The sequence below is a fragment of the Microtus ochrogaster genome, linkage group LG4 (genome assembly GCF_000317375.1).
Source record: "Microtus ochrogaster isolate Prairie Vole_2 linkage group LG4, MicOch1.0, whole genome shotgun sequence".
NCBI classification, from domain to species: Eukaryota; Metazoa; Chordata; class Mammalia; order Rodentia; family Cricetidae; genus Microtus; species Microtus ochrogaster.
The window spans coordinates 48,323,711-48,334,218 of NC_022030.1; the positions used below are offsets into that span (position 1 = coordinate 48,323,711).

A 10,508-nucleotide genomic window follows, 5' to 3' on the forward strand; every position below is an offset into this window, starting at 1 on the left:
GGCCAGCCTGGTCTCCAGAGTGAATTCGAGGACAGTCAATCCTACACTGAGTAACCCTCTCTCTCAAAAAAAAAAAAAATCATTTGAGAGATCAACCTGAGAAAATCATGAATAAAAATGACAGCTTAGAAAATGATGTAAAAGGACTCAGCACATATTCTAAATAGGTATTTTTCCCTTCATCTACTTAACAAAGACTTAAAATGTATAAATGTCTAGTTCCTTTTGGAGACAGTGACCCATGCGTCTTCCCTCGATCATGTGACCAGTTCATACTTCATCTCAAAAATGTGCCCTTCCACAGCAAGGAGGCAGCAAGCAGCCTCCTCACCAACACGCTCATGAGCACAGTGGCCACTGTGTACGCAAATCTGACCCAGAAGAGAGTCGACTACTTACCAAAGATTAAGAATCTGGTCTGTGAGGTCCTTGGAGCCCAGAAAGAGGTCCTGCTTCTTTGCTGAGGAAATCCGCAGTGGTGGTCCTGGGGAACGAAGTCCAGGCACCCTCCAATTCCCTAAACTTTTCTGGCCATCCAGTGGGGCGTGTTCCTGGCTACTGGCTTTCTTTACCCCATCCCAACTTGCCTCCAAGCACTCCTTTTCATCTGCAGGGTCCTTGGATTCCCCCAACTCAGCCTGCTTCCGGTCTGAGGGGTCTGGAGAGCCAGTGGTGAGTGGCCCTGCTGATGGGGCTTCTTTGTACCACTCCACCCTGTCCCCCAAGCCTGCCCTTTTTTCTGCAAGGTCTTTGGAGCCCAGCAAGAGGCCCTGCTCCCATGCTGAGGAGGTCCAGAGTGATCTGTCAGCACAGTCTGCTTCAGGGCAGAGGGTATCTGAGAGCCAGCTCCAGTGCTGAGGGGTCCTAAGAGAGGGCAGACCAAGAAAATCCACCAAGTACACAGTCACAGCAAAGATTAGACCAAGATGCCAAGACTTTCCTGGCCGTATTTGAAGGAAGAGATGGGCAGGCACCAATGCAAGAATTCCTCCAACAACCTGAAAAACAACAGGACAACACCAGAATCCAGTGAACACACAACAGGAAGACTTGAACACACTAATCCAGAAGAAGTAGAAGAAATCGACTTTAAATGTAACATTATGAAAATGATGGAGACCCTTAAACAAGTTGTGAAAAACTCCCTTAAAGAAATGGAGGAGGAGACAAACAAAAAGTTAGAAGAAATAATGAATCCCTCAAAGATACCCAAGAAAACCAAGAAAAAGCAATCAAACAGGTAAAAGAAACAGGTCAAGACTTGAAGACCAAAATGGAGGCTATAAAGACAACACAAACCGAGGAATGGCTGGATATGGAAATCTGGGTAAATGAACAGAAACTACAGAGACAAGTATAACCAACAGAATGCAAAAGATAGAAGAAAGAATCTCAGGCGTTGAAGATACTATAGATGAAACAAACTCATTGATCAAAGAAAACAGCAAATCCAACAAATTCTTAACACAACACATCCAGGTAATCTGGAATACCATGAAAAGACCAAACCTAAGAATAACAGGGTTAGAAGAAGGAGAAGAATTACAGTTCAAAGGTCAAGAAAATATATTCAACAAAATTAGAGAAGAAAACTTTCCCAACCTAAAGAAGGAGATTCCTATGAAGGTACAAGAAGCTTACAGAATACCAAATAGACAGGATCAAAAAAAAAATCCCCTTGCTGGGCCTTTAATCCCAGCACTCAGGAGGCAGAGGCAGGTGGATCTCAGTGAGTTTGAGGCGAGCCTGGTCTACAAGAGCTAGTTCCAGGACAGGAACCAAAAGCTAAGGAGAAACCCTGTCTCGAAAATCCAAAAAAAAAAAAAAAATTCCCTTGCCATATAATAATCAAAACGCAAAACATACAGAATAAAGAAAGAATATTAAGAGCTGTAAAGGAAAAAGGTCAAGTAACATACAAAGGTAAACCTATTAGAATTACACCTGACTTCTCTATGGAAACCATGAAAGCCAGAGGGTCTTGGATAGATGTACTGCAGACACTAAAAGACCATGGATGCAAGCCTGGACTACTATACCCAGCAAAGCTTTCTTTCACAATCGATGGAGAAAACAAGATATTCCAGGACAAAAAATAGATTTAAACAATACATGGCCACAAACCCAGCCTTACAGAAAGTACTAGAAGGAAAATCACAACCCAAGGAAGCCAACAACACCTGTAATAACACAGACATCTGATAACCCTCTACCAGCAAAACTGAAAGAAGGGAAACACACAAACACTACCACTAAAAAAATATAACTGGAGTTAACAACCACTGGTCATTAATATCACTTAATATCAATTGACTCAATTCACTGATAAAAAGGCACAGGTTAAGAGAATGGTTATGAAAACAGGATCCAACATTCTGCTGTTTATAAGAAATACACCTCAACCTCAAAGACAGACACTACCTCAGAGTAAAGGGTTGGGAAAAGGACCTAAGAAGCAAGTGGGTGTGGCTATACTAATATCTAACAAAACTGATTTCAAACTAAAATCAATCAGAAGAGATGGAGATGGACACTTTATACTCATAACAGGAACAATTCATCAGGATGAAGTCGTAATCCTGAATATCTATGCCCCAAATATAAAAGCACCCACATATGTAAAAGAAACATTATTGGAACTCAAATTACATATCAAACCCCACACACTAATAGTAGGAGATTTCAACACTCCTCTCTCACCAAAGGACAGATCAACCAGAAAGAAACTTAACAGAGAAATAAGAAAACTAACAGATGTAATGAATCAAATGGACTTAACAGACATCTACAGAACATTCCACCCAAATAGAAAAAATACATCTTCTTCTCAGAATCTCATGGAACCTTCTCGAAAATTGATCACATATCGATAACAAAGCAAACATCAACAGATACAAAAATTGTAGTAACCACCTGTGTCTATTCGGATAATCATGGAATAAAGTTAGAATTCAACAACAATTCTTCCCCCCAGAAAGCCTACAAACTCGTGGAAACTGAATAGTCAACTACTGAACCACCCCTGGGTCAAGGAAGAAATAAAGAAAGAAATTAAAGTCTTCCTTGAAATCAACAAAAATAAAGACACAACATACCCAAACATAAGGGACTCTATGAAAGGAGTGCTAAGAAAAAAGTTCATAGCACTAAGTGCCCACATAAAGAAAATGGAGAAAGCTCACATTAGAGACTTAACATCACACCGGAAAGATCTAGAAATAAAAGAAGCAGACTCACCCAGGAGGAGTTGGAGACTGGAAATAATTAAACTGAAGGTTGAAATCAACAAAATAGAAACACAGAAAACAATCCAAAGAATCAATGAAACAAAGAGTTGGTTCTTTGAGAAAATCAACAAGATTAACAAACCCCTATCCAAACTAATCAAAAGGCAGAGAGAGAACACTCAAATTAACAAGATCAGGAATAAAATGGGGGACCATAACAACAGACACTGAGGAAATTCAGAGAATCATTGGGTCTTACTACAAAAGCCTGTATGCCACAAAATTGGAAATTATAAAAGAAATGGACTTTTTTTAGATAAATACCATATACAAAAATTAAATAAAAAAAGTTAAATCAAGACTAGGTGAACAATTTAAATAGACCTATAAGTCGTGAGGAAATAGAAGCTGTCATCAAAAACCTCACAATGAAAAAAGCCCAGGACCATATGGCTTTAACGTAGAATTCTACAAGAACTTCCAAAAAGAACTAATACCTATACTCCTTAATGTGTTTCACATAATAGAAACAGAAGAGTCATTGCCAAACTCTTTTTATGAAGCTACAGTTACCCTGATACCAAAACCTCACAAAGACTCAACCAAGAAAGAGAATTACAGACCAGTCTCACTCATGAACATTGATGCAAAAATACTCAATAAAATACTGGCAAACCGAATTCAAGAGTGCATAAAAACAATCATTCATTATGATCAAGTAGGCTTCATCCCAGAGATACAGGACTGGTTCAACATATGAAAATATATCAATGTAATCCATAATATAAATAAACTGAAAGAAAAAAAAACATATGATCATTTCATTAGATGCCAAAAAAGCATTTGACAAAATTCAACATCCCTTTATGATAAAGGTCTTGGAGAGAATAGGGATAAAAGGATCATACTTAAATATAATAAAAGAAATATACAGTAAGTCAACAGCTAACATCAAATTAAATAAAGAGAAACTCAAAGCCATCCCACTAAAATCAGGAACAAGACAAGGCTGTCTACTCTCTCCATATCTCTTCAACATAGTGCTTGAAGTTCTAGCAATAGCAATAAGACCACATAAGAAGATCAAGGGGATTCATATTGGAAAGGAAGAAGTCAAACTTTCGTTATTTGCAGACAATATGATAGTGTACATAAATGACCACAAAAACTCTACCAAAAAGCTCCTCCAGCTGATAAATACCTTCCGTGATGTGGCAGGATACAAGATCAACTCCAAAAAAATCAGTAGCCCTCCTATACACAAAGGATAAAGAAGTGGAGAGGGAAATCAGTGAAATATCACCTTTCATTACAGCCACAAATAGCATAAAATATCTTGGGGTAACACTAACCAAGGAAGTGAAAGTTCTATTTGACAAGAACTTTAAGTCTTTGAAGAAAGAAATTGAAGAGGACAACAGAAAATGGAATAATCTCCCATGCTCTTGGGTTGGTAGGATCAACATAGTAAAAATGGCAATTTTACCAAAGGCAATCTATAGATTCAATGCAATCCCTAAAAAAAAAAACAAAAAAAAACCGCAACAAAATTTTTCACAGATCTCGAAAGAACAATAATCAACTTTATATGGAAAAAAAACAGGATAACCAAAACAATCTTATACAATAAAGGCATTACCATTACCATCCCTGACTTCAAACTCTATTACAGAGCTACAGTAATGAAAACAGCATGGTATTGTCATAAAAACAGAGATGTTGACCAATGGAATTTAATTGAAGATCCAGATATTAATCCACAAACCTATGAACACCTGATTTTTGACAAAGAAGCTAAACAACAGAAGAAAGAAAGCATCTTTAACAAATGGTTCTGGCATAACTGGATGTCAACCTGTAGAAATAGATCTATATCTATCACCAAGCACAAAACTCAAGTCCAAATGTATTAAAGACCTCAATATTATATATATATATATAATCCGACCACACTGAAATATATAAAGAACCCGAGAAACTAGACATTAAAATTCCAAATAACTCAATTAAAAAATGGGGTACTGAACTGAATAGAGAATTCTCAACAGAAGAAGTTCAAATTGCCAAAAGATACGTAAGGTCATGTTCAACTTCTTTAGCGATCAGGGAAATGCAAATGAAAACAACTTTGAGATATCATCTTTCACCTGTCAGAATGGTTAAAATCAAAACACCAATGATAACCTATGCTGGAGAGGATGAGGAGTAAGGGAACACTCATCCATTGCTGGTGGTAATACATATTTGTGCAACCACTTTGGAAATCAGTGTGGAGGTTTCTCAGGAAACTGGGAGTCAGCCTTCCTCAAGATCCAGCAGTATCACTCTTGGGAATATAGCCAAGAGATACCCAATCATAATACAAAAGCATTTGTTCAGCTATGTTATAGCAGCATTATTTCTAATAGCCAGAACCTGGGAACAACCTAGATGCCCCTCAATGGAAGAATGGATGAAGAACGTGTGGCACATCTACACATTAGAGTACTACTCAGCAGTAAAAAACAACGACATCTTGAATTTTGAATGCAAATGGATGGAAATAGAGAACACTATCCTGAATGAGATAACCCAGACCCAAAAATACGAATATGGTATGTACTCACTCATTAGTGGATTCTGGCCATAAACAAAGGACATTGAGCCTATAGTTCATGATCCTAGGAAAACTAAGCAATAAGGTGAACCCAAACAAAAACGAATAGATCCTCCTGGAAATTGGAAGCAGTCAAGATCGCCAGGCAAAAGTTGGAGCATGGGGGTGGAGTTGGGGTGGGGGAAGGGGAGAGGGGGGAAAGAGAAGGGAGAAGGGAAGGGTTGGGTAGAGTTTGGGGGAGTGGGATGGTTGAGATGGAGGAAGGTCGGTTATGGGAGCAGGAAAGAAGATATCTTAATAAGGGAGCCATTTCGCGGTTGGCAAGAGGCTTGGCTCTAGATGGGTTCCCACGAGTCCATGGGGCTGTCCCCAGCTAGGACCCTGGGGCAGTGGAGGACAGGGTGCCTGAACTGGTCTTGTCCCATAGTCAGACTGATTACTATCTTGAATATCACCATAGAACCTTTGTCCAGCGACAGATGGAGATAGAGACAGAGACCCACATCGGAGCACTGGACTGAGCTCCCAAGGTCCAGTTGAAGAGCAGAAAGAGGGAGAAGACGAGCAAGGAAGTCAGGACTGTGAGGGGTTGGTCCACTCACTGAGACAGTGTGCCTGATCTAATGGGAGCTCACCAAAGCCAGCTGGACTGGGACTGAATGAGCATGGGATCAAACTGGACCCTCTGAATGTGGCTGACAATTGGGGCCTACTGAGAAGCCAATGATTATGGCACTGGGTTTTGATTCTACTGCATACACTGGCTTTTTGGGATCCTAGTCTGTTTGGATGTGCACCTTCCTATGCCTGGATGGAGCGGGGAGGGCCTTGGACTTCTCACAGGGCAGGGTACCCTGCCCTTTGTTAGGACTGGAGGGAGGGAAATGGGAAGAGGGGAGGAAGTGGAAATATTGAATAGTATTATTTATAAAGCAATAATAATAATAATAATAATAATAATAATAATTTGTAAACATTCTACGTATCAGAGATCAATGCTTCATCAGAAAGGAAGATGGACAGGCGATGAAAGGAGACGGAGACAGAGACCCACATTGGAGCACCGGACAGAAATCTCAAGGTCCAAATCAGGAGCAGAAGGAGAGGGAGCACAAGCAAGGAACTCAGGACCGCGAGGGGTGCACCCACACACTGAGACAATGGGGATGTTCTATCGAGAACTCACCAAGGCCAGCTGGCCTGGGTCTGAAAAAGCCTAGGATAAAACCGGACTCGCTGAACATAGCGGACAATGAGGACTACTGAGAACTCAAGATCAATGACAATGGGTTTTTGATCCTACTGCACGTACCGGCTTTGTGGGAGCCTAGGCAGTTTGGATGCTCACCTTACTAGACCTGGATGGAGGTGGGTGGTCCTTGGACTTCCCACAGGGCAGGGAACCCTGATTGCTCTTCGGGCTGACGAGGGAGGGGGACTTGATTGGGGGAGGGGGAGGGAAATGGGAGGCGGTGGCAGGGAAGAGACAGAAATCTTTAATACATAAATAAATTTTTAAAAAAAGAAAGGAAGATGGAGAAGAAATGGCTTCTCTACTTAGGGTCTTATGTAGTGACATTTCACTTGTATTTTAGTAAATAAAGTTTGTCTGAAGATCAGAGAGTAAAACCATCCCACTGGTCAGTCTTATAGAGCAGGCAGTATTAACACATACCTTCAATACACTAGTTTCCATAGAAACTGGGCAGTGCAAGTTTTTAAGCCCAGTGGTTCATGCCTTTAATCCCAGTCATAGAGAGAATTATAAAATGGAAGGAGACAGCTCTCACTCAGAAGTCAGTCTCCTTCTGAGATTCCTGGAAACAGGATCACGATTTTAGACTGAGTTTAAGGTAAGAGCTTGAAATCAGTTCAAGTGGCTGGCTGTTTTGCTTTGCAGATCTTTTGGTTGAACCCCAATTTCTCTTTCTGAGTGCTTATTAATCATGTAATATGCTTATGTCTACAAACATTATTAAGAATGCAAGGAAGAAAAATGAGGCATATTTTTAAATTAGAAAAGGGGAATCTTGATTGGAAAGTGGATTAGCAGGATCAGAAAACTTTAGGGCTGCAGTCCTCCCCAAATCATCAGCTTTTAAAACCAACGAGTAGAAAAAGTATCAAGACTAATTACTTGCCAGAGAAACAGCAGCTGAATCACATCTCTGGGCCTTGGGGGGGCGACCCTCTGATGATCACTCATTGATTAATTTTCTAAACTTGATTTCTGGAGTCCTGAACCTTGTCATTACTATACAGCAGGAAGCTTTGCAAACCTTTTCCCCTTCCTATAAAAATTAAACCAACAGGGCTGTCAATTACATATTCAGTTAAAACCTCATGTCTGCCCTGAATCCAGATTGCCATTATGATATATTTTGAGGTGTTTTTAGCTACATAATGCAAACTTGATACCCAAGTCACCAGAATCAGGAAGAAGTTTACCTAAGAAGGTTGTCTGTGCTAAAAGTTTTTAAAATAATATCAAGTCTACAACAATGTAAATCATCATAAGGAGCTCTTTGGCCATTGTCTTTTCTCACCCCTTAAAAGTATGCTTTAGCCGGGCGGTGGTGGCGCACGCCTTTAATCCCAGCACTCGGGAGGCAGAGGCAGGCGGATCTCTGTGAGTTCCAGGCCAGCCTGGTCTACAGAGCTAGTTCCAGGACAGGCTCCAAAGCCACAGAGAAACCCTGTCTCGAAAAACCAAAAAAAAAAAAAAAAAAAAGTATGCTTTAATCTACTTTAATAAACTTGGCCTGCCTTAAAAAAAAGATTAAGAATTTGACATTAAAAATCACATAGATTCTTCACTGTCATAGAGAGCATCTAGTTCTAAGCAGGTGAGAATGGTATCTTTTTTTTCCTACTCTTGTCTCAGTCATTTTCCTCAGCTCTGGGTATTCCCATGTGCCTGAAAAACGAAGGGAAGAAAACACTTTCATCACTGATTCGTCAGCAAAACAACCTTTATTAAACCTAAAAGGAAAATCTGAGGTTCACACAGCACAGCCCCACTTGCCCCTTAAACATCAACACTAAATGCACAGGCTGAAACAGTGTAAATCTGCTGCAGTAACATTATACTTTATTATACTTCCAAACCAGTGAACACTCAGATGTTTAATCTCTTGCTGTTTCTGAACAGTGGATTGAAAAAAATACATTCTTCAGATACAGCAATGTAGCAGGTTACATTATTTCTTCAATTAAAATTATGCATTTGAGCTTAAAATTCTATTTATGAATTATACTGTATTTACTATAAGTTAAAGATATTAAGAGATTAAGAAAGGCTTTTTTATTCTAGAATTTCCCTGTCAAATGCTACTGAAGAAGTAGAAACATTAAAAAAAAACACGTACAAATGTTTTTAAAGGATCTACACTGCATTAGAAAGGAGGAACGCTGAGCACACGTAGTGGGCTTGGTGGAAAGCACCTGTCCTCCATGTACACAGGGGGGCAGGTGTATTCAGATTCTGAGGAACACAACTAAGATCTTAACACATCTACAGATTATTAAGATGTCAGTATTTACAGTGTGCCAAAAGGCTTATCCTGTGCATTCATCTGTCTTGAGGAGGTCGTCAGTGTCCAAGGTCAACAGCACCTGACAGCGGGCGTTCTGTCTCTATTTGCTCTGTTGCGTACATAGGACTTCTCTAATCAATATCTCCAGCAGCAGAAGACTCAGCTCATGGACTGTTGAAATAATTAAGTAGAATTCGTAGGAAAAATGTTTCATGCCACAGGACCAGGAAGTCCACTGTGAGACTGTGCCTTCTAGTTATGACAGAGGAGATGCACCCATGAAATCTCAACAACATGGTTGCCCAAGCAAGACCTGAACACTTCCAACAACAGTTGTCATTCCCAAGATGGGGGACTCTCGCCAGGCCCCACCCCTAGATGAGGGACTACAAGCAACTGATAACTGCTGAGAGAAGGAGAATTATGTCCTCCAAGGATACATTCTCTGACTTGCCTTTCTGACATCCAGTGGGCAGCTTTAGAAGCACACACGTGCGAGCAGCACGGAGTGGGCTGGGCAGGATGCATTTATGTGTTGGTTCCTTTATATGCTCGTGGAACAACAATGGTCAAAGACAAGGAGGACATGGGTGGGGTAGGAGGGAGGAGAGGGAGAGAGGACATGATGGATTTAAATTTTAAATTAAAAACAAAATGTTTAGCATAGCACCCAACCTTGAGTGCTGCACACACATGCACCAAATATTTGTCACGAAGGAGGGGCTTTCCTAAGTACTCTACAAGTATCACTTCATGCTTGCCCACACCTGTGAGGCGGGAATTGCTCCTGTTCTGCTCAAACAGCTGAGAGAGCAGGGCTTGTTCCTTGCACAGCACACTGTTCCTGGATGAAGCGAACCAATGCTGAAACCCAAATAGCTGAATCAGAAGATTATTGTTTTCTTCCCTGCTCTCTACTTCCTTCCTTCTGAGACAGGCCCACCCCGTGTAGCCCAGGCTAGCCTCCAGCTCACATTCCTCCTACCTTACTAATTTACATTACACTCCCAGCCAGTATTACAATTTCTTACTTTGTTTTTTTTTGGGGGGGGGGTTGGTTTTTCGAGACAGGGTTTCTCTGTGGCTTTGGAACCTGTCCTGGAACTAGCTCTTGTAGACCAGGCTGGTCTCGAACTCACAGAGATCCAC

At 40.6% G+C, this 10,508-nt stretch overlaps 1 protein-coding gene across 1 annotated transcript in view; it reads right to left on the reverse strand.

Annotated features, from left to right (window-relative positions):
- Positions 1-215: 215 nt before the first annotated feature.
- The window catches only part of LOC101994600 (cytochrome P450 20A1), a 41,291-nt gene continuing 30,998 nt past the window's right edge, over positions 216-10,508 (reverse strand). Inside the window, 3 exon segments of the mRNA XM_013351634.1 lie at positions 216-311; positions 314-375; positions 8,720-8,805. Coding sequence (XP_013207088.1) covers positions 216-311; positions 314-375; positions 8,720-8,805 — 244 coding nt within the window.